The 22,410-nt window shown below is 44.3% G+C and overlaps 1 protein-coding gene across 1 annotated transcript; it reads right to left on the bottom strand.

Annotated features, from left to right (window-relative positions):
• Positions 1 to 1,709: 1,709 nt before the first annotated feature.
• Positions 1,710 to 21,884, bottom strand: LOC144510759 (cerebellar degeneration-related protein 2-like). Its single transcript, XM_078240593.1, has 5 exons — positions 21,659 to 21,884; positions 16,562 to 16,674; positions 6,426 to 6,574; positions 4,921 to 5,073; positions 1,710 to 3,738 (listed from the first exon to the last, which is right to left on the bottom strand). The coding sequence occupies exons 1-5, from the start codon at positions 21,738 to 21,740 to the stop codon at positions 2,805 to 2,807; spliced, it is 1,431 nt and encodes a 476-aa protein (XP_078096719.1). The 5' UTR covers positions 21,741 to 21,884; the 3' UTR covers positions 1,710 to 2,804.
• Between the last annotated feature and the right edge of the window lie 526 nt (positions 21,885 to 22,410).

Genomic DNA, 22,410 nt, shown 5'->3' on the forward strand with positions numbered 1-22,410 from the left:
TGGGGGCCACATTTATCATCCCTTCCCCAGAGTATTCCCTCTTGATCGAGAAGTGGAGCATAAACTAGGAATGATTGATCATTCATTTGAATTTGTTGGTTTATTTATACACTAGTTTGTGTGCTCAGTAAGAGCTGGAATAAGAAAGCATCACGAGAGGTATTTAGTTAAATGTAGCCCAACCCTTTCCCCTCTGGAACAATACATGGTGAATTTCTTGACTACATCCTGCTATTCAAACCAACTATTTTGTATTTTTATCATTTACATAATTGTGACAGCATAAAACACAAACAGAACAATTCTTTATTAAAATCTCATACTAACAGACGATTTCAGAGACAAAGCAGGTAAGACAGGATGCAAAATATCAATTCCAGTACAATTCTACTTTTGTCATACAAAACACTTAGACCAACATTCAAATATAAACTCTTGTTTCTAACCTCCTGCGTCAAATTTAGATATTAAGACACAACTTGTTAATTAATTCTTAAAGGCTCAGTCAGCTCATAGCGTCGGATATGGGATATGAAGGGGCAAATCTCAGTAGCACCACACTGGGTTCATAATCTACAGCACGCTTTATTTAAAAGTGGACAATGGCTGGTGTAGCAACCATGTGTTCTATTTCTCAAATCTCTGCAATTGTTATAGGAACAATTGGAAACTTGTATCCAACCAGATACCCCAGTTTCAGAATATGCCTCCATGTACAAGTGACTCGGAGCTTTTAATGGTGCAAGGTTTGTATGTAAGTAAACAAAACAGAACACCTGAATTTAGTAATGATTGAATTCCAATGTCTTTTGCTCTTCCGCCCCCCCCCCCCCCCGCCCTCCCTCCCTCCCCTCTCCCTCCCCCCCTCAGAAAACCAATTTCCTGCCAGTGTCAGAGTGATGAAACACTCTCAGCTCTGTATGTGAACCCTGGCAGTCAGTCAGTAGATTCAGCCAATTTCATGTTACTCAGGTGTCACAGTCACCTCCCAGAAGGTTGCCACTATCTATTGGTTGTGAGTTCTGTCCATTTCTCTTCCCAGTCTCCCACTTTTACTCTTCATCCACCCTCTCACTTTCCAGCAACCCAAATGCAATATCACACCTACTTCCTTAGCTCAAACATCTAACTCACCAAACCTGCTGTCGTATTGTCTCTGACCAATATAAAACTTATTTTTCACTCAAGCACTTTACAAATTGTTGTATTTTCTCTCCTGATTATTTCCCACCCCTTCTGTAACTCCTGTGTTCTCATTCTGATGAAGTGTTCATACCTGTAACTTTAACTTTCCTCCACTGATGCTGACTTAAGTTTATGCAGCATTTTCTAGTTTGGCAAACACAAAACACTAGCTGCCAATATACTCCCTTCTCCAGTACAATTACCCAGTGTGTTCACACTTTTTCCAAACAGCTGTATGTGAATGTGGCTTGGGCATGTCAACCAACATCTGTCATTGCAGTATGCCCATCAGGTTATGCAGTGGGCTCCTGCTGGATGTAGAAAGGGGTAATCCAAGACAAACTAGTGCCAGAATGTCAGATCGCCAGCTGGTCAATAGACACTGGAACGTCACAAGAACACTGGCTTTGGCCAGCATAGTGCATTTCTCAATACAGAAAGGAACCAAACCAAGAACCTAGGTTAACTTAATTTCAAACCAAAATATTACAATTCACATTGTGTGAATTTTTTTTTTTGAAGAGTAGAGAAGTTTCAGTGTCTTAGCTAATATTTATCCCTCAACTTAAAGAACACTATCTGGCCTCTCACATTGCATTTTGTGGGAACTTGCTGTCTATAAATTGGTTGTCCCATTTCCTACATTTATGAAAGACCACTTTTCAAAAAGTTACTTAATTGGCTGTAAAGCACTTTGAAAGGTGTCTATAAAACAGGGATTTTCCAACCCACTGCCAGCATATCATGGCTGTCAGATGAAGTTTTGGTGCATTCTTTCAGCTGTTGAGTGCAGGAGTGTTTTGGAGAGATTCAGAAGTACATAGTATTTCACAACAGGAGTGTTCAGTAATACAGAACTGAACTACAAAACGTTTTGCTCCTACACATCTTTATTCAAAGAACTCTTCACCAGTCTGTTCCAAAAACAAACATATTAAACATTGTTTTCAACCATTCCCCTTTGAGGAAAATTACCTCCATCTCCTATTATGCCCACCGACCAAATAAAGGGGATGAGTTCCAGAATACTTGATCAGAGTCATGTTTATTGTGCAAGTCTTGACATCAACTGGTGGCAGATCATTGGGCCGTGGGGTCAGCACAAGTTATTTTTTTCATCCAATTTCACAGTGAAGGCAGTGCAGAGGGTGCAATCCTGGCACCAGACTGGCCAATGTAGCACTCACACTAGAGGAGCCCAGCCCACTCAGTGAAGACCTGAGACTGATAGAGGCCTTTCCTGCTCTGCAGGTCTTGGGGCTACATCAGAAAATACCTTCACCGTCCCACCAGCATATATATATTAACTATTCATTTTGACATCTCGATCTACAGCTAGCAAATCCACAATAATTATAGGTAGAAATACATTTTTTAAAAAGTTGACTTCCTTTGGACGAGAAAGTCACTCACATACACACTGCAGAATATTTACAAATACTTTTCTACCGTAGATCCTTCAAATTCTTGGATCCCTTGGAGTCTTTCCTCCAATGGGACACCAGAATTGTAAAGCAATATACTTTTTTCATGCAAAATAAGTTACATGAGGTTTCTTGTGCCTTTTCAGTTCCTAACACTTTATTGTAACTACGAATACAACGATACTGGTAATTTCTCTAGTCCTTTTGCTGTAACGGACCTACAACTGGATATTCCAAGGAGACAGATTTGTATTTCGATCGGTTTTCACTGATCTCTGCTTTTGTTTTGCGGATACAACTGAAAATTTCTTTGAACAAAACTTTGTATTCTGGTTGGGTGTTGCTGGACGAGCTAGTCAGCTCCACATTGGGGAGCTGAGCAGTGCAGGCAGCTGGCTCACTCCTCAGCCTCTCTTCACTGGCTGAGATCTGCTGCTCGCTCTGGGCTGCTTTACCAGACTGGTCCTGGGAGAGGCGCCGGGGGGTCTGCACGGCCTTGTGGCTCAGGGCGTCTCCGGGACCATGGCACCTGCTCAGCAGCTCGTTGTATTTCATCTGCAGGGCGATGTACTGCTCGTCCACCTCGTTCAGGAGTGAGATGCCTCGCTGGCGCACGGCCTCCGCCCTCCTGATGCATGTCTGCTCGTGGCCCCTCACCAGGTCTTCATCAGAGCTGCTCTTCAGCAGGGCCCCGCTGGGGTTCGGTGGGCCATGCTCAGCCTGCGAACTGTCTCCGTTCACACAAACCCTGATCCCAGAGAAATGCATGAGGTCCGAAGAATCCTTCCCAGTAAACAGGAAGGACTCAGGGAGCAGATTGTCCACCACGCTGACAAAGTCAGTACTTCCTTGACTTCTCTGACGTAATTCCACCACTTTGCTCTCCAGCTCTTGGATACTTCGCTTGTAGTCGTCCAAATTGGAGAGGTTTTTTTCCAGCTCACTGTTTTCTTTCAGGAGCTGGGAATACTCCTGCTCCACACATTCCCTCCTCTGCCTCTCCAGGGTCAGCTGAGCCTGCAACATGCTCATATTCTTCTTTAACCTCTCATTTTCATCCTCCAGTGGACTAACTTGGGCTTCATCAGATGTGATCTCTGCAGCAAACAGGTGATCATACACAAAGTACCTGTTAAACAAAGCAAAAAAAACGAACGTGACTCCAAAGCCCAATATTTCACAAATCGTTTAACTTTCAACGTCTTGTGTTGGTGTTTCCTTCATGACAGAGGGTGAAAATATCAGAAAAAGGAATGGGGTTCCCCACTCCCACCAGTCTGATCTCCTATTCAGTACCATTGTGGCTGATCTACCTCAACTCCACTAATGTCCTTCATCCTCTTAGTGTCCAAGAATTCATGGACTTCTGCCTGGACTATACTCAATGACAGAACATCCACAGCTGTCTGGGTTAGAGAGAATTCCAAAGATTCACAATCCTGAAAGTGAAGACAGCTTTCCTCATTTCAGTTCCAAATGGTTGACCCTTTATTCTGAGATTATGACCTCGCTCCAGACTCTCCAGCCAAGAGAAACGGCCTCACAGCACCTAACACATGAAGCTCTTTAACACTAGTCCTCCCATGGACACAGTGTAGGTATCCACATTCAGGAAACGGGAACTGTGGGGGTTTAAAGGCCACCCCAGAGATTACAGCACAAAGTCCAGGCTCAGGGAGCACTCCACTGACATCTTTTAGACAAGATATCAAATGGAAAACACCACATACTAAGCATAGAAAATAGAAGCTGGAGTTGGCCATTCTGCCCATTGAGCCTGCTCCACCATTCATTTTGATCAAAATCAACATCCTGATCCCCCCTTCCCTCCATATCCCTTGATCCCTACTAGAACATTGTTTGTTAGGCCCTCTTTCAATTTGATGTTCCCAATTCTGGCAGTTATGTTGTGGGATTGGCAGTGAAAATTTTTCATTCATCAGGAATAAAATCCAAGTCCTGGAGTTTAAAAAAAAAGTCTGTGCAATTATTTCAATTCTCCAGGTATCAATTTTTAGTGGTTGGTTCAAGGATGAACATTGACGCAGGGGCTCAAGGAGAACACCCCTGTTCTTCAAAATAGTCTCTTTGGAGTCAGTGGCATCCACCAGATGGGTCAGTTGGAACCTTGGTTTAACCACCAGAGAGACACTTGAGTGCTACCCACTGAGCCACAATTGATCCTCGAGTGCATTGTAAACTTTAGCTCAAGGAGCATAAACATGCAATGATCCAAAAAAAATACAAGATACCAAAATTTTTAAAAATCAGTTTAAATAACAATATTGACAGAATAAACAGTGGGACCTACTTCCGAAGATCGTACAACTCTTTCAGGCATGGAAGACTATGCATTGCCCTCCTCTGCTCGGTTCCTTCCTTTCGTGAGCCATCCTTCAGCTCCTCCAACTGTCTCTGGAGCTCATCTACATGAGATTGTAGACCATCGATTGTCTCCGCCAAGCTACCAAAACAAGAGCAGACAAATCCAATTATAGTCAATCAGATCAATTGTCAGAACATGCAGGCAACTTGTATGAGGCCTTAGTTTAGAGGATTGTGCATGGAGCACCTTTATCAATTAGATTTGACTGGTGATTTGGAAGAAAACTTCTGGTGTCTAAATCTATATTCACTTGCATAACAAATACCCCAAGGCGTTTCAGAGATTTAGAGGATGCAATAGTCAAGTTGGAGAATTTATTGTAGATGATCAAAATTGTAAGAGTATCCTATCATATAACATTCAAATTCCTCCATCTTTGCATTGTCACCCACCCTCCAGAATTCCTTCCCCAACAGAACTCAATCATGATATCAATCTGCCTCTTCTCAGATGCTGATGGTTCCTCTAAATTTCTAAACATTGGTTGGTCGTTGCAGAATCTCACATGATGTTTAGAAATCAGTGACAGTTGCAACCCAAGTTAAGCTGTATGTTTAGAGAGACATGTACAGATCTACTCAAACAAATCCAAAAACCTGTGTAGAACGTCACTCCACACAACGCAGACTGAATAGTTCTGGATTGCCTAATATTAGTTTAAATTTAACACACATTTACTCACTGCAGTAACATCTTTAATTTAGAAATGAGCAACAACTTTATTACCAAAAACAATATTTGGAGGATTAAACTTTGAATAAAGTGAAAGCAACTTTGTTTGTGTACATATTGCCTAAATCATCGAACTAACACACCTCAAACTAGTGTGGTGGCAGGTTGAATGGTGAAGTGGACATTGGAAAGAAAGCCAATGCTGCTGGTAGTTAAACCAGAGCCAAAGGGCAATAAGATCAGTCGTGCCTACAATTGGCCTCACTGCAGTCAGGGCAGAGAATTGGAAATAAAATAATATTCCCCAACACTGGTCAAATGATTATTAAAACCATGCAGCCCATTAAACCCACATTAATGCAACATGTAGCTACCTGTCCATCACCCCACACCACCAACTTCCACACTGTTATTTGTAATGTCGGGAGCTTGAGGAACCCTCACACTGTCTGACCCAAATTCGAATATTCATTAATCCTATGACTGCAAGTCATCAACCAGTTTCTACTGGGGAGACTGTCAGGTTAATTCATCAGTAGATGAACATTGTTTTCTTATAGAAAAAGTGTTGCTTTTGAAATATCCACCAAAGCTACCTGGTGGTCAGCATGCATTTCCATTTGTGACTGTTGACATATCAAAATTGAATGGGAAATGTTACTATGGCAATTTTCAATTGCAAACGTTAACACAAAATGTCTGACCAGTGAAAGATTTTTAATGATGAAGAGATTCTGGTTGCCAAAATATTTTACTACCTTATTATCTTATTCTGTGAGGCCTTGCTTTCCGTAACAAGTTTTTGATTGGTCACCTCCAACTCTCGAGCAGTCATGTCAAGCTGCTCGTAAACTTTAGCATGCTGTTCATTCATTTGACGGAGGAGTTCTATCTGTTTTGAGAGATACTGGAAGACAAAACAAAAGTCAGTGAAGTGTCGCACCAGGATTCACATCGCACAACCAGTTATTCCAGTCATTTCAAGAGGCTACATTTAGTCAGTAGGAAACAAGGGAGCAATGTAACAGTGTTACTGGAGAACTCACAAAAGTAAGCAACTGTGTTGCACGCAAGGATTCATCATTGTTCCCCCTCTGCCCACTAGGACGATTCAGGTTTCTAAGAGTTAACAGAGCAAAGCCGAGGCAGAGAAATTAAAGACTTGCATTTGTACAGCACTTTTCACAACCACTTGAGGTCTCAAAGCACTTTACAGCTAGGGAAGTATTTTTGAAGTGCAATCACAATTGTAGCATAGGGAACACGGTAGCAAGTTCCTGCAAAAAAGCAGTGATAATGAAGCAGATTTATTTTGTGATGTTGATTAAGAATAATTACCAGAACAGGGGTGGGGGGGGGGGGGGGGGGGGGAGAAATGAGAGAGACTGCCCTTTTCTTCAAAATGTTCTATAGAATCTTTTTACATCTGCCTGAGGGGGAAAACTGGACCTCAGTTTAACACCTCATCCTAAAGGTGATACCTTTAGCTTTGCAACACTCACTCAGAACCACCCTCAAGATGTGCACTCAAGTCCTGCAGTGGGACTTGAACCCAGAACCTTATGACCAAGAGTATGTGTGTGCTACAAACTAAGCCACATCTAACAGTTAGCCTCATCATCCTTGGAGGGAAAGAAAAGGGAGTAAAATTAATAATTCAGCCATAGTGCCAATTCACCCTTTGACCTGGTGACCCCCAGTGGAAAGTGTATGAAGATTTATATTGCCCAGGCTGCCCCACAGGGTGGTCATCCTAGTGGATACTTTGAAAATCTTTGGAAAACATTCCTTCCTGCACGGACTGTAAAGCATTCATGGTTAACAAAGGACTGGACAAAGAATCAAATTAGATCCAGCCCTCAATGTTTCTTTTAGACTGAGGTGTTATCCACATTGAGAATTCTTATCCTGTATTCCCTCCACACTGATTCCTTGACATCGTGATGTGGGGACCAATTGTAACATTTCCAAATTTGCTCACTACAAAAAAAACTAGGTGGGAATGCAAGCTGTGAGGAAGATGTAAAGAGACATCAAGCAGACCTGGACAGGATAAGTGAATGGGAAAGAACAGAAATTCAATGCAGAAAAGTGAGTTGATTAACTTTGGCAGGAGGAATTTGGAGTGTGTACAAAATAAAGGGAGAAATGCTAAGGGAAGTGCAGAAACAAAGGGACCTCAGTGTATATGTACATACGTCATTGAAGATGCCAGGATATGTTGAGGGAGCAGCTAGTAAAGCATATATTATCCTGGGTTTTATTAACAGGGGTATCGACTACAAGAGTAGTCATGCTAAACTTGTACAAGACACTAGTTAGGCATCAGCTGGACTAATGCATTCCATACTGGGCACCTTGAGGACAGATATGAAGAGAGTATAGAGGAAATTCACAAGAATGACTCCAGTGATAAATAACTGTAGCTAAGAGGATAGAGGGGAGGAGTTGGGACGGTTTTCCTTGGAGAAAAGAAGACCGGAGGAGACTTGATAAAGGTATTCAAGATCCTGAGAGATATGGACAGGATAAATAATGAGAAACTGTTCTCTCGAGAACATCAAAAATTAGAGGGCACAGATTTAAATAATTGACAAAAGGAGCAATAGTGATACAAGGAAGTTTTTTTTCACCCAGAGGATGATTGAAGTCTGGAACTAACTTGCTCAGAGAATGTTGGAGGCAGGTTTGAAAAAGGAATTGGATTGTGATCTGAACACAAAGAATATGCAAGGTTATGGGGGTAAGGCAGCGTACAATGGGTAGAATGCTTTTTCAGAAAGCCAGTGCAGACGTTTTGGGCTGAATGGTCTCCTTCTACACTGATTCTGTGACAATGTGAATAAGTGTTAAAATATCCACTTCGATAGAAAGGAAAACAAAGACTGAATTTTTCCTAATTGGTAGGAGGTTGGGAAGTGTTGGTGTCCAAAAGGGACCTGGGTGGCCTTGTTCATGCGTCATGAAGAGCCAACATGCCAGTACAACAATCAATAAGGAAAGCAAATGGTACATTGGCCTTCATCACAAGGGGATTTGAGTACAGAAGTAAAGATTTCTTGATGCATTTGTACAGAGCCTTGGTGAGACCAGAATATGAAGTATAGTTTTAATCTCCTTATCAATGGAAGGGTATATTTACCATACAGAGGGAGTGCAACAGAATTTCAGCGGACTAATCCCTGGGATGTTGGGATTACCTTACGAGGAGAAATTGAGGAGACTGGGTCTGCATCCTCTAGAGTTTCAAATAACAAGAGGCGATCTCATTGAAACGTACGAAATTATTATGGGACCTGACACAGTGATGTGGACAGCAGGTTCTCTCTAGCTGGTGAACCTAGAACCAGGGGACATAGTCTCAGGATAAGCAGCAGGCCATTTAGGACTGAGATGAGGAGAAATTTCTTCCCAGGAAGGGTGGTAAATCTTAGGAATTCTCTAGTCCAGAGCTGTGGAAACTCAATTATTGAGCATGCTCAAAACAGACATCAATAGATTTCTGAAGACTAATGATATCAAGGGATATGGAGATAGTGGGGAAAATGTTTTTGAAGTAGATGATCGGCCATGATCTACTTGAAGGGTGGAGCAGGCGGGGCTGAATGGCCTAGTCCTGTTTCTTCAGGAATCATTTAACCTGGTGAAGAGTTGTTCTTATGATTGTTGCAATAATAATGGATGGATTCTCCCAACAAATTTTCATTAGGTCAAAAGAGAAAGAAGAGGGAAAAAAAAGACATATACCAAAGCTTAAAGAACTCAAGGTCAAAATATGAAGTCCAGTAACACCCAATCCTCAAGAGAAGTGAATGGTATCACAATGAAAAGTTGAGCTAGTGAGCAGTTCTGGCAATTATGCTGTAAATCCATTTCTTTCAGAAGAGATTTGCTCAAATTTCTCTTATTTACTATTTTCTGCTACAAGACAATCCCACACCCCTATCCTGTACAATAATATAGATTCAAATCTCCTTAACGCCTATATAACTGGCCTGAATTCAGTCAAATATGCAAGAGGAAAAGTTGGAAATGGCAGAAATCTGAAGTATTCCCACTCAGAATCGCAGAGCCCCATCTTCTCTGTTTATTGACACCGACTGACCTGCTGTGCAACTCCATCATTTCCTGGTTTCACTTAAAAGCTTAATATTCATGGGCAATTTAAATGGAGCTAGATGCACATTTTACAACTTGCCACAGCAGGATCTGAACTGACAGACTGCACCCTCCCTAGATTGCAAGATGCAAACTCCTCTGACGGCTAAGACAGAGACCAGAAAGTTTCCAATTCTAAATTGTAACCTGCACTGAACCACACAACCTCAGAAAGGGTCACTCACCATCCAACTGATGGTGATAAAATGTTTTAAAGTTAAAAAAAGTCCCAAAATATTTCATGGTAGTTATCAACAAACAGAGATAGAATCCATTCAGTGCAGAAGGAGGCCATTTGGCCCATCAAGTCTGCACCAACCACAATCCCACCCAGGCCCTATTCCCATAACCCAATGCATTTGTCCCAGCTAGTCCCCCTGATACTAAGGGGCAAATTAGCAGGGCCAATCCACCTAACCCGCACATCTTTAGACTGTGGGAGGAAACCAGAGCACCCGGAGGAAACCCACGCAGACAGGGGGAGAATGTGCAAACTCTACACAGACATTGACCCAAGCCAGGAATCGAACCCGGGTCCCTGGCACTGTGAGGCAGCAATGCGCCACCGTGCCAGCGCAGTTGTTAGCATTGGGGGCAGGTGACCAATATTTGGCTGTAGAGATGTTTTAAACAAGGAGAGAGGCGCTGAGAAAAGAAACTCAGAGTTTAGGATTCAGGCAGCTATCAACAGCAGAGTGATTAAAATTGGGGACGCACAAGGGGCCAGTAGGGGTCTTGAGGTGCAGTGGGTAGCACCTCTGAGCCAAAAGCTCTGGGTTTGAATGCTACCCAAGGGCCAAGGAAGAAGCGTTCATATCACAGCCAATAGGTTTGAGTATCGACCTGAAAAATCCTTCCATGGTAGGTGGAAAGAGCACAGAAATTCCTGGTCGGACACGCTTGATGCGGAGTGGCGTCTCTCAAACTATAAGCCTCTGGCAACAGACTAATGACCAGTTGCCGGAAAACCTCACTATGGGAACAGGTATAAGCAAGTCTGCTTTGTGCACCACTTAGTGCAGGAAGAGAGACAAATGAAGACAGCAGAATTGGATGAGCACAGATACCTCAGAGGGTGGTGGGGCTGAAGAAGATTACAGGGATTGGGAGTGACGAGGCCACGATGGCCATGAAAACAAGACTGAGCATCTAAACAGTGCATGTAGCGATGAAGGAATCCAAGTTAATATTCCACTGAAGAATGAGATGCAATCAAAATATTTTAAATTCTAGCCGCATCTCCACATACGGGCAGTTAGCAATCATCCAACTGATTCAACGATAAACTTTTAACAAATGGAAGGGCAAGTTGTATTTTGAGAGCTGTCAGTTTTAATGTTGATATTGTAGGATTGTCCAGTTTTCTCCTGGAGTGGAACAGCTGCAGATTACATCAGCATCTGGAATTAGACACAGCAATCCAAACCATAGCCAGCCAGATTCCAAACAGGAAGCAGTGGTTGAGATTGTTTTTGACATTCCTCACTACACCACACACTGTTTGAACACATTCCAGTCCTACGGCCTTACTGGGTTATTGCATCATGTTCAGTGGGTGGATCACCTACGACTGAACATTTTTACTCCCCTCCCTTCCCCGCAGCCATCTCATCTCTCCTCGTTGTGACTTTATCTCAAGTCAACATCAATAAAAACAAATCATGCAAAGTGGTAATAGTAATCCAGATGTGTAGAATAATGCTTCAGGGGCAGGAGTTCATAATCTTGCAACAGCAGCTGGAGAATTTAACTTATTGATGAGACCAGCAGTTTATTCTGACCATGATAGTCAAAAAAACCCACCTGGAGGAAGAATTCATATCACCGTACCTGGTCCAGATCCACAATAATGCAATTTACTCTCAACTGCCTTCTGAAATGATGTAGCAAGCAGGATCACATTCCATCAGGAAAACAGGAACCCTAGGTGTGCCACTGCAGCGGCTCAAGAAGGTGGCATACATCAGCACCTTCTGGAGGGCAGATAGGTCAGGGCAATAAGTGCCAGCCTTACCAGTGATGTCCTCATCCCAAGAACGATTTTTAAAAAAGATTGGGTCATTTATGTCATTATGATTTGTGGGATCTTGCTGTGCATCAATTAGCTGCTGCATTTTCTACTATACTTTCAAAATAAAAGTATGTCATTGGCTGTACTGAGCTTTGAGATGTTCAGAGGTCATAACAGACGGTTCAGAAATGCAGGTTCTCTCAAAAAATAAGTGGAGATTGCGGATTTCAATGAGCCTGCTGAATGAGTTCCACTATTTCAGTTATCAATCGATTTCTGCTCTAGTCACAGATTGGACACATTATTAGTCATGATGAAGTCTTTAAAAAGGCAGTAAAAACGCATAAATATAGACAGGTTTACAATGCCCAGAGTGGAGAATCTGTCTACCGATCTGGGAGAAATGCACTCAATGCAAGGAACTCATGCTCTTGAAGGTATCATAATATCTTGGATGTAATATGAAAAAACAAGAAAAAAATAATCTAATGGACATCTCTAAATGATCAAACCTTGAAAAGACAAGTATATTCAGTGTCTCAGTTTGACCAGATAGAATCATAGAATTCTACAGTGCAGAATGAGGCCATTTGGCCCATCGAGTCTGCACCGATCACGATCCCACCCAGACCCTATCCCCACAATCCCATGCATTTACCCTAGCTAGTCACCCTGACACTAAGGGGCAATTTAGCATGGCCAATCCAGCACATCTTTGGGTATAGCAACCAAAATGTTGCAGCCAACTCCCCCAGGCACAGAAGGTCAAAAGGAGTTGTCTTAGTGCAACACAGACATTTAACCATCAGTTCCTCTCAACAAAATGATTCTCAGTGTTATCCCACAGGCAACTCATTCTCAGCTTTAGACATTTCCACACCACCCTGCAGCTCCTCCCCCCACTTCAATGCACCACCTTTGCCCAAATCTACAGAGAGTCGAAGTAAACAGGAATTAACCAGTTTAAACTTGTTGCATGAATTCAGAGCATTAAAAACAAAACTCCTCTGCAAATTGTGGCATTCAGTTTCAGGCATTGGACATATCGTAGCACCGGATTTACTCTGTTAAACCCAAACATCTGGTGGCGATAGCCTACAAGAGAACTCCATCCCCAGGATGATTATCCACTCTTGTCCTAATTGGTGCCCAAGCCAAGTGAACCTCTTCTGCTGTGTTGTCCTTAAAGGGACAATCATCACAAAGGCATTATTCAAAAATGAGTTCTGATCAATATTTATCCCTCAATCAACCTCACTAAAAACAGAATATCTGTTGTCACATGATCATAGAATCATAGAATCCCTACAGTGCAGAAGGAGGCCATTCGACCCATCGAGTCTGCACCGACCACAATCCCACCCAGGCCCTACCCCCACACAGTTTACCCGCTAATCCCTCTAACCTACGCATCTCAGGACTCTAAGGGGCAATTTTTAACCTGGCCAATCAACCTAACCCGCACATCTTTGGACTGTGGGAGGAAACCGGAGCACCCGGAGGAAACGCACGCAGGCACGAGGAGAATGTGCAAACTCCACACAGACAGTGACCCGAGTCGGGAATCGAACCCGGGACCCTGGAGCTGTGAAGCAGCAGTGCTAACCACTGTGCTACCGTGCCGCCCACATTGCGGTTTGAGCGTGCTTGCTGTGCATGAATTGTTTGCCTCGTTTTCCACACTAGAACGGTGACTACACTTCAGAAGTAGTTCATTGACTGAAGCGCTTTGGGACATCGAAAGCCGCTATATAAATGCAAGTTTTTTTCATTCCATTTCACAGTAACTTCATTGCAGTGTTAATGTAAGCCTTACTTGTGACTAATAAATAAACTTTACTTTACCAATCATGCCACTTGACTGGTTTTACTACAAAGTTTAAAGAGCACAACAAATGCTCATTTTCAAAACAAAGAAAAATATCTTTTAGAATTCAGCAGAAATAGGAATGGACATCACATTGCAGGAGCCCTCTGTAAAAGTTCAATTTGTTCAAGATCCAAGATTATTCAAGATCCACCAGCTCCCATGGTGGGATTTGAACCCATGTCCCCAGACCATTTGCCTCGGCCTCTGGATTACTAGTCCAGCAACATTACCACGACACCACCATCTCTCTATTGAAGAAATAAGAGAGAAGCATGACTGAGATTCAAAAGCAGCAACTCCTATTTACACAATAGACATATTCACCTACCAAGCCACTGATGCCAAGCTGCCCCCTTGCATTTCACAAACATTACTAAATCCCAATCATTGGAGTCACCTAAGGTCTTGCGTGGTGTAGGCTGCACAGCACCAATGCTGACCCAGGAAACTGGTGAAAGTGAGCAGAGTGGGGGAAGAAAAGAGGGAGAGAGGACAAAGCACAGACAGTTCTGGCAAACACCACGTTATTGGTCAGCAACAGGCAGGAGAGGGGGAAGATCATTTTTCAAATTAATGCTATTGAGTAGCACAGATCTTGTATAGCCTCTGTGTTCACTAGTGCTTTGTGTAATCAGAGAACAGTGAAATAACAGAGGTTAGCTTCACACAACAAAAAGATCTCCGCATTAAAATTGCTGGGTCCATACAGACACCAAGAGCTGCAGAAAGATCACAATGCCTGCAAACAGCAGCAATCCACACAATAAGGAATGAATGAGCCTGCAGCAGAGCAGAGGCCAAGAGGCACAGTGGTTAGCACTGCTGCCTCTCAGCGCCAGGGACCCGGGTTCGATTCCCGGCTTGGGTCACTGTCTGTGTGGAGTTTGCACGTTCTCTCCGTGTCTGCAATGGATTTCCTCCGGTGCTCAGGTTTCCTCCCACAGTCCAAAAAAATGTGCGGGATCAGTGGATTGGCTATGCTAAATTGCCCCTTAGTTTCAGGGGGACTAGCTAGTGTAAATCATGGGATTATGGGGATAGGGTCTGGGTGGGATTATGGGCGGTGCAGACTCAAATGGGCCAAACGGCCTCCTTCTGCACTGTAGGATTCTATGGATTCTCCCATTCCATTTCCCTCTTGCTTCAGAAAAGGAAGGATATAATCCTAATTCAATCCGATAGGCTGCACGGAAAGGCCGGGATTTCGCATTCCAGGTCCAAGTCTTGTGGGCAGGAGTGTTTCCAGCCATACAGCCCTGTTGGAATTAATGCCAAATTGCTCAGTGATGTTGGGCTCATTAATTATACAGTAGGGGGTTTCCTGACCTATTGTGGGGCAGGGCTGGATGACAAATGCCCTGTTATCATATCCAGGCGTCACATTTAAAAGGCACCCACATATCAACTTGTCACAAACCACTGTGCCACCGTGCCACCCAGCACTGCTGCCTCAGCCCCAGGGACCCAGGTTTGATTCCCGGTTTAGGTCACTGTCTGTGCGGAGCCTGCACGTTCTCCCCGTGTCTGCGTGGGTTTCCTCATGTGGAGATGCCGGCATTGGACTGGGGTAAGCACAGTAAGAAGTCTCACAACACCAGGTTAAAGTCCAACAGGTTTATTTGGTAGTAAATACCATAAGCTTTCGGAGCGTGCTGCTCCTTCGTCAGATGGAGTGGTTATCTGTTCTCCAACAGTGCACAGACACAGAAATCAAGTTACAAAGGATGTGTCTGTGCACTGTTGGAGAACAGATAACCACTCCATCTGACGAAGGAGCAGTGCTCCGAAAGCTTATGGTATTTGCTACCAAATAAACCTGTTGGACTTTAACCTGGTGTTGTGAGACTTCTTACTGGGTTTCCTCCCACAGTCCAAAGATGTACGGGTTAGGTAGATTGGCCATGCTAAATTGCCCCTTAGTGTCAGGGGAACTAGCTAGGGTAAATGCATGGGACTATGGGGATAGGGCCCTGGGTGGGATTGTGGTCAGTGCAGACTCGATGGGCCGAATGGCCTCCTTCTGCACTGTATGATTCATGATCCTATAAAATCCACTGCGAGGAGGTAGGCTGACGATCGCGGCGAGTTCCTGCCTCTAGATTCACCTTCCTCAGAAAATACAAACAAGAAGAGGCCATTCAGCCCTGCTCCACTATTCATTATGACAACTGATCATCCAACTCAGTAGCCTGATCCTACCTTCTCCCCATTTCCCTTGATCCCCTGCACCCCAAAAGCTACATACAAATGTTTTGGCCTCAAATGCTTTCTGTGACAACGAATTCCACAGGCACCACTCCCTGGGTGAAGAAATTTCTCCTCAATTCAGTCCTAAAAGGTTTACCCCACATCCTTAGACTGTGACCCCTGTTTCTGGACTCCTCCACAATCAAGAACATCCTTCCTGCATCTACCCTGTCTCGTCCTGTTAGAATTTTAAAGCTTTCTATGCGATCTCTCCTCATCCTTCTGAACTGCTAATGCAGTAGGAATGGACAATAAATGTTGGCTTTGCCAGTGGCACCCACGTCCCATGAATGAATAATAAAAAAGTTACACTTTCAAATCAGATAGTTGGCAATAAAAGATGAGATTATTGAGGCACTTGATCAGACTTTGTTCTGAATGCACCTGAACAGCAAAGATTAGTTTGATAAGAACATAAGACAGCCCAGAAGTGCAAATACTAAGGGATCTCATGTCCTACGTTATATGCTCACACAAGAGAGTATGTCCAGCTGGCTTGATACCACAAGCCAGATCTGTGCTGACTACAGCACTCACTCCTTCAAAACACCAATTCACGCTTTGTTTTCCTTCACAATCATTGAGATGAAAATGCAGAGTCCTCTCACCTCAATCTCTTGGAGCTGCTCCTGGTTGGTTCCGTACATTTGTTGAAGGGCTTCCTCCAACTCCGTATTGCGATCCAACAAAGTTTTCCCTAATTCAGCTGCCAGGTGTAGGTCTAGAAACAAACAAAAAGCAGTTCAATCCTCAGTTACCGGATACAGGGAAGCAAGGCCATTTCAGCTCATCACAACTCATCAATCATGAACATTGATTCATTTCACTCTTCCGCCACTGCCCGACCCTCCCCCAGTTCATTACTCTATGAACGGTATGCTTGGTCTCTCTCGCACGCAAGAAACAATACCTTTCACTGTAGAGTGCGGGTAAGTGAAACTGATTCGCTTCAGATCAGCCATGACTTTATTGAATGGCGGGGCAGGCTCGAGGGGCTCGATGGCCTACTCCTGCTCCTATTTCTTATGTTCTTATAGCAATACATGCGACAATAATAAGTCAAATCAAAAACAACATCAGGGTCTTATTTTCATTGTAATGATCAGGTGCAGAATACACTCTGTGATCAGAAATTAGCTGTTCCTGCTTTGATTGTGTGTCCTTGACTCAGCGTGGATTAATTTGAAGTCTTGTTTCTGGATTCACCCCTTTCCGCATGGTTTCATCTTCCCACCTCACAGGCTGGGGTGGGAAGATGAAAAGGTGGACAGGTCACAACAGAACCTTCTTGTATTAGTTATGGCCCCATCTCCCCCCATCCCAAACATCAGAATTGCTCAGATATCAGCCCTCCCAACTCCAACATGGATTTCTCTGCTGTTTACTATCCCATGGTTAAACCCCACGTTGTACAAGACTCTCACTGTACATTGGTCCAAAGATTATTCCTCAGAAAACACCTTCAATAGCAAGGTTACACCAGCAGTTTGATCTTTTTTATGCACAGTCAGATGGATTAGGCCCAATCCAATGTCAATATTTGATAATTGCAGTGTCACATCAGCTCATCAGAAGTCAGTAGTAAACATTACACATGTGCACAAACACACACAAAGAAACACTTTTCAGTGCCCCATGAATCCAGCATCACCTCAGGTACCAATATATTCTCCTCGTGTCTGCGTGGGTTTCCTCCGGGTGCTCCGGTTTCCTCCCACACTCCAAAGATGTGCGGGTTAGGTTGATTGGCCATGCTAAATTGCCCCTTAGTGTCCTGGGTTGCGTAGGTTAGAGGGATTAGTGGGTAAAATATGTAGGGATATGGGGGTAGGCCCTGGGTGGGATTGTGGTCAGTGGAAAGAGCAAATAGCCTTGAATATGGCAATTAGACGAACCCCTCACCATCTCCAGAAAGACAGTAACCTCGCTAACATTGGCTGCTCAGACTGTCCACGGCTAATATGGAAAATACCCATCCTTGCCAAATAGCAATGGTGTCAACCATGACTCAATGGGTAGCGTTCTTGCTGGGGACAGAAAGTTGTGGGTTCAAGCCCTACCCCAGTGAATTGAGCAGCTAACCAGCGGGAGTGATGAAGGAGTGCTGCACTGCTGCTTCACAGCTCCAGGGACCTGGGTTCGATTCTCAGCTTGGGTCGCTGTCTGTGTGGAGTTTGCACATTCTCCTCGTGTCTGCATGGGTTTCCTCCGGGTGCTCCGGTTTCCTCCCACACTCCAAAGATGTGCGGGTTAGGTTGATTGGCCATGCTAAAATTGCCCCTTAGTGTCCTGAGATGCATAGGTTGGAGGGATCAGCGGGTAAATATGTAGGGATATGGGAGTAGGGCCTGGGTGGGATTGTGGTCGGTGCAGACTCGATGGGCCGAATGGCCTCTTTCTGCACTGTAGGGTTTTCTATGATTCACTGTCCTTTGCATATAACATTAAACCTTCTGTGGCAAGACTGGATGGAAATTCAAAGAGCGGGGAAGTTGGGAAATATTTACCCATTAGCTAACATCACAGCAAGAAAAAAGATGATCTAATCACACATCAGTGTTGTTTGTTTTAAAATCAGTTGCTTCATTTTCCTGCATTCCAACTTTAAAACTATTTTATTTGCTGTAAAAGGCTGTGGGATGTCCCAAGATCATGAAAAGCGCCAGTTGATGCAAATCTTTTCCTTTCACCAGCGATATTGAAACTGAAAAAACTGTGAAGCATCTTAGAGAAGCTGGCAGGATGTGTAAAGATGCAACAGCAACAACAAGCCACAGAGAATCCAGTAAATGCCACACAAAGCATACGGAGAAGGTCACTGCTTATAAACAGGCAGAAAATAAAACTCAAGCAAAGTACTGGAAATCTAAACTAAAAACAGAAAATGCTGGAAACGCTCAGCAGGTCAGGGAGCATCGACGGAGTTAAACAAACTTAGCTCTTCTTTTGCCACATGTGCTGCCTGTGTGTAATATTTCAAACATTTTCTGTTTTTATTACTGAGCGAGTAAGTCAAACACAGAGGTTACAGCTCCAAGCCTTTCAAAAAAACTACCCCATGAATTTTAGCAATCTGTACTCTGATTGATCAAACATAAAACTATAAACTATAATCAGGAGGGATGTTAATCTTGAAAACTGACAACCCAAGAAAAAGCAGCTTTTGAATCTCCAGTGTTAACCATCAGGGTTACTGCAAACAAGGAGATGCACATGTGGTGTGACTGGCCTTGTACAGCCTCTGTACCATATATAATCCCAACAGATATTATGCTCTTCCATTCTAGTCTACACTATTACTCAGCTTTTCACTAGCTGTTTTAATTGCCTTGCCTCGTTTCCTAGACACTAGCAGTGAGGAGTACTCGATTACTTCGAGCCCCTGGAGTCTCTCCGAGTTAATCTGATTCAATAGGAGGAAGCAACAAAGAAACTGGGAATCCATGTTGATAAGACAGCTCACTCTACATCCGAGTCTTTCACACATCATCATCTCCGCATTATTCAGCACATCTTCGTGCTGACTCCTGGCTGGTTTCAAAAGCTTCCCCCTTCCAAATAGATTTTTTCAGAGGCAACTTATCATAGAATCCCTACTTCTTTTAACTGCAGTCGTCCCAGGGTGAGTGAGACAAACGCCAGCCTGGGTGTCCAGGTCAGGAGCAGATGGACCGGCAGGCGGTATTTCCATCGTCCACACTCACATTTGAAGGGCAATCCACGTGGGCAAGATTGCTGAGTTGTGGATCTAAAGCTAGCATGTCACAATCTTCAGAGAGAGAGAGAGAGAATCAGTGGAACTGAGGGACACGGTCTGGCAGTAGATCATTAGAGGAGCTGCCCCAGGACCCTTACACTGCTAATAAAATGTCATTCCCAAGGGCCAGCAGATACCACACCATCTGACCGGTTTAACACATTTTAATTGATGTACGAGCACATCTTCGCCAGCATCTAATTCACTCCTTTCCAAATACTGCAACTGTTTCCGATTTGTACAGTAGCTTATTGCAAATTGTCAAAACACCTCAGGCAAACGGTATATTTATTACTCGAGTAATGACAACCCTGCCCACAAACAACAATAACTGTTAGGTTGTCCCTTACTGCACGGGTAAAGAGGAGACTTAACAGAGGGGTTTCCAGATAATGAGGGTTTGACAGGAAATAAGGCGAGATGATTTCCAATGGCAGGACGCTCGGTGACCAGAGGGGACAGATTTAAGGGAATTAGCAAAGGAACCAGAGGAAGAAATGGAATGATTTTCCTACAGCAGCTCTCCCCGTCTCCGAGATGTGATCGGGGGATACGCTATCTGAAATGGTAGTGGAAAAAGATCCGACTCTGAAATCCTTGAAAAGGAGAAATTTGAACGGCAGTGGAGAAAGTTCCACTCCACCTGTTCGAATTGTTCTTTCAAAGAGGCAGCATGGGCACAAAGGGACGAATGGCCTCTGCCTATGACTTCCCTCCTTGCAGTGAAGCTTCATCATTGGCCTGCAGCACCCCCTCCCTCAGTCTGGACTCTCGGTTCAAACCACATCAATTGAGAAAGTTCAAAGCTAAATAACTGCACAAGAACTATTAGAGCGGATTGCCAGATAAAGTACCAGGGAGGGAATGCTTTTCCCTATCACTGGGACATCGTTTCCATGGAGACTTTTCTCCCCAGTGCAAGACATTGAGAAAAGGCGCGCTGAGCGAGAGAATTACACCCCACAAAGCGAGAGGAGCATTGGAGCCACAGGGAGGGGGAAGAATACAATGCATTGGAGCCACAGAGCGAGAGGGGAACACAGGGCATTGGAGCCACAGGGAGGGGGAAGAATACAATGCATTGGAGCCACAGAGCGAGAGGGGAACACAGGGCATTGGAGCCACACAGAGAGGGGAACACAGGGCATTGGAGCCACACAGAGAGGGGAACACAGGGCATTGGAGCCACACAGAGAGGGGAACACAGGGCATTGGAGCCACACAGAGAGGGGAACACAGGGCATTGGAGCCACACAGAGGGGAACACAGGGCATTGGAGTTGCAGGTCTTTTTAAACCGCCCCCCCCCCGGATTATTGGGGTCAGACCCGCTGGCCACCTCCCCACCCTTCCCCTCCCCAGCCTGTTGGTATCAACAGGAGTTTAAAGGTGATGTTTGAAATTCAGCTGGAAATGTTGCCTTTGTCCCGGCGACACAAATAAAACTTATTGACTTGAAACTGGGGGACGAGCAGAGGGAGTGGGACTAATCGGGTGGTACAGAATGTGCTAGGACAGACACCATGGGTCGAATGGCCTCCTTCCGTGCTACACACACCGATTGGATCGAATTGTACTTTTCAGAAAAATCAAACCTCCGATGGATGATGACAAGCTGGGAAGAGATGACTTCCTTTGCGTTAAGAAAAGCAGACAGTGTGTGTGTGAGTGGGAAGGGCGCTATTTCCTTTCATCCCAGTTCAGACCAGACAGATTGAATACGATTCTTGAGACAAATACTGAAAGGTCACAGATTAAAACGTTAACCGTTCCTCTCTCCACAGACACTGCCTGTGCTTCCAGCATCTTCTCTGCTTTTAACTTCAGGTTGGCAATGTTTTTTGAATAAGAAAGCTCGCGGGTTAAAGCTGACAACATGTAGCCCCCTTTTTCCCGGTGCCTGTCAGCCTGCACCAACCCAGAAAGGCGCCTTTAAACTTTAAACTCACCGTGCTCCATATTCTGCTGCTGCTGGTACCACGGTTCCTCTTCCCGGAGTTCAAAATCTTCAATCATACTGTCGGTTAACATTTTGCTTTTTATTTTCTTATGGAGTGGCAGCTTAGAGGGAGAGGTTAGTAAAGGTGGCTCGCCCCAGCTTGCAGGGCTGCTGGCGCTCGCCTATTGCTCAGTTCGGATGCTGTTGTATCAAGTCCTTGTCTCTGCTTCATGGACGCAACGTGGCAGTGAACGTCTGTAGCCGGCTCCTCGCCGACTGAGGGATTCCGCCCGGGTCCCCGCCCTCTCTGTGTAACAATTCAAATCACACCCAATCAACACGCCTGCAGTCACGTGACTGGCAGACACCTTTTTAGAATGTTGGGTTAAACTTTAACAGGGCACAGACCCAGGCAGATCACAGGTTTATCAATGAATCGCTGCCCTTCTTGCCACTATCTCAACAAGACCCCGAAGTAACCCCTTACTGTCTCGTTACTCCGATTGTTTAGCTGTACTGGGATCTATTCTCGGGGACCAAGGTGTGGTGATGCTGACGAATGTTTTGTTCTGAGTTTCATCTCCACCTTGCCACAGAAACAGGGGAGCTATGGAGAGAGGGACACAGGGCATTAGAGCTGCTTATCCCCATGTCTTTATCAACCCCCGCCCTCCAGGAATTACTCACTCCCGGATTGTAGTGGTCAGATCCGCCGGCTACCACTCTGGCAAGGTCACCACTTTTTGCCATCTCCAATTGTCC

This window comes from Mustelus asterias, chromosome 23 (genome assembly GCF_964213995.1).
Source record: "Mustelus asterias chromosome 23, sMusAst1.hap1.1, whole genome shotgun sequence".
Classification (NCBI taxonomy): Eukaryota; Metazoa; Chordata; class Chondrichthyes; order Carcharhiniformes; family Triakidae; genus Mustelus; species Mustelus asterias.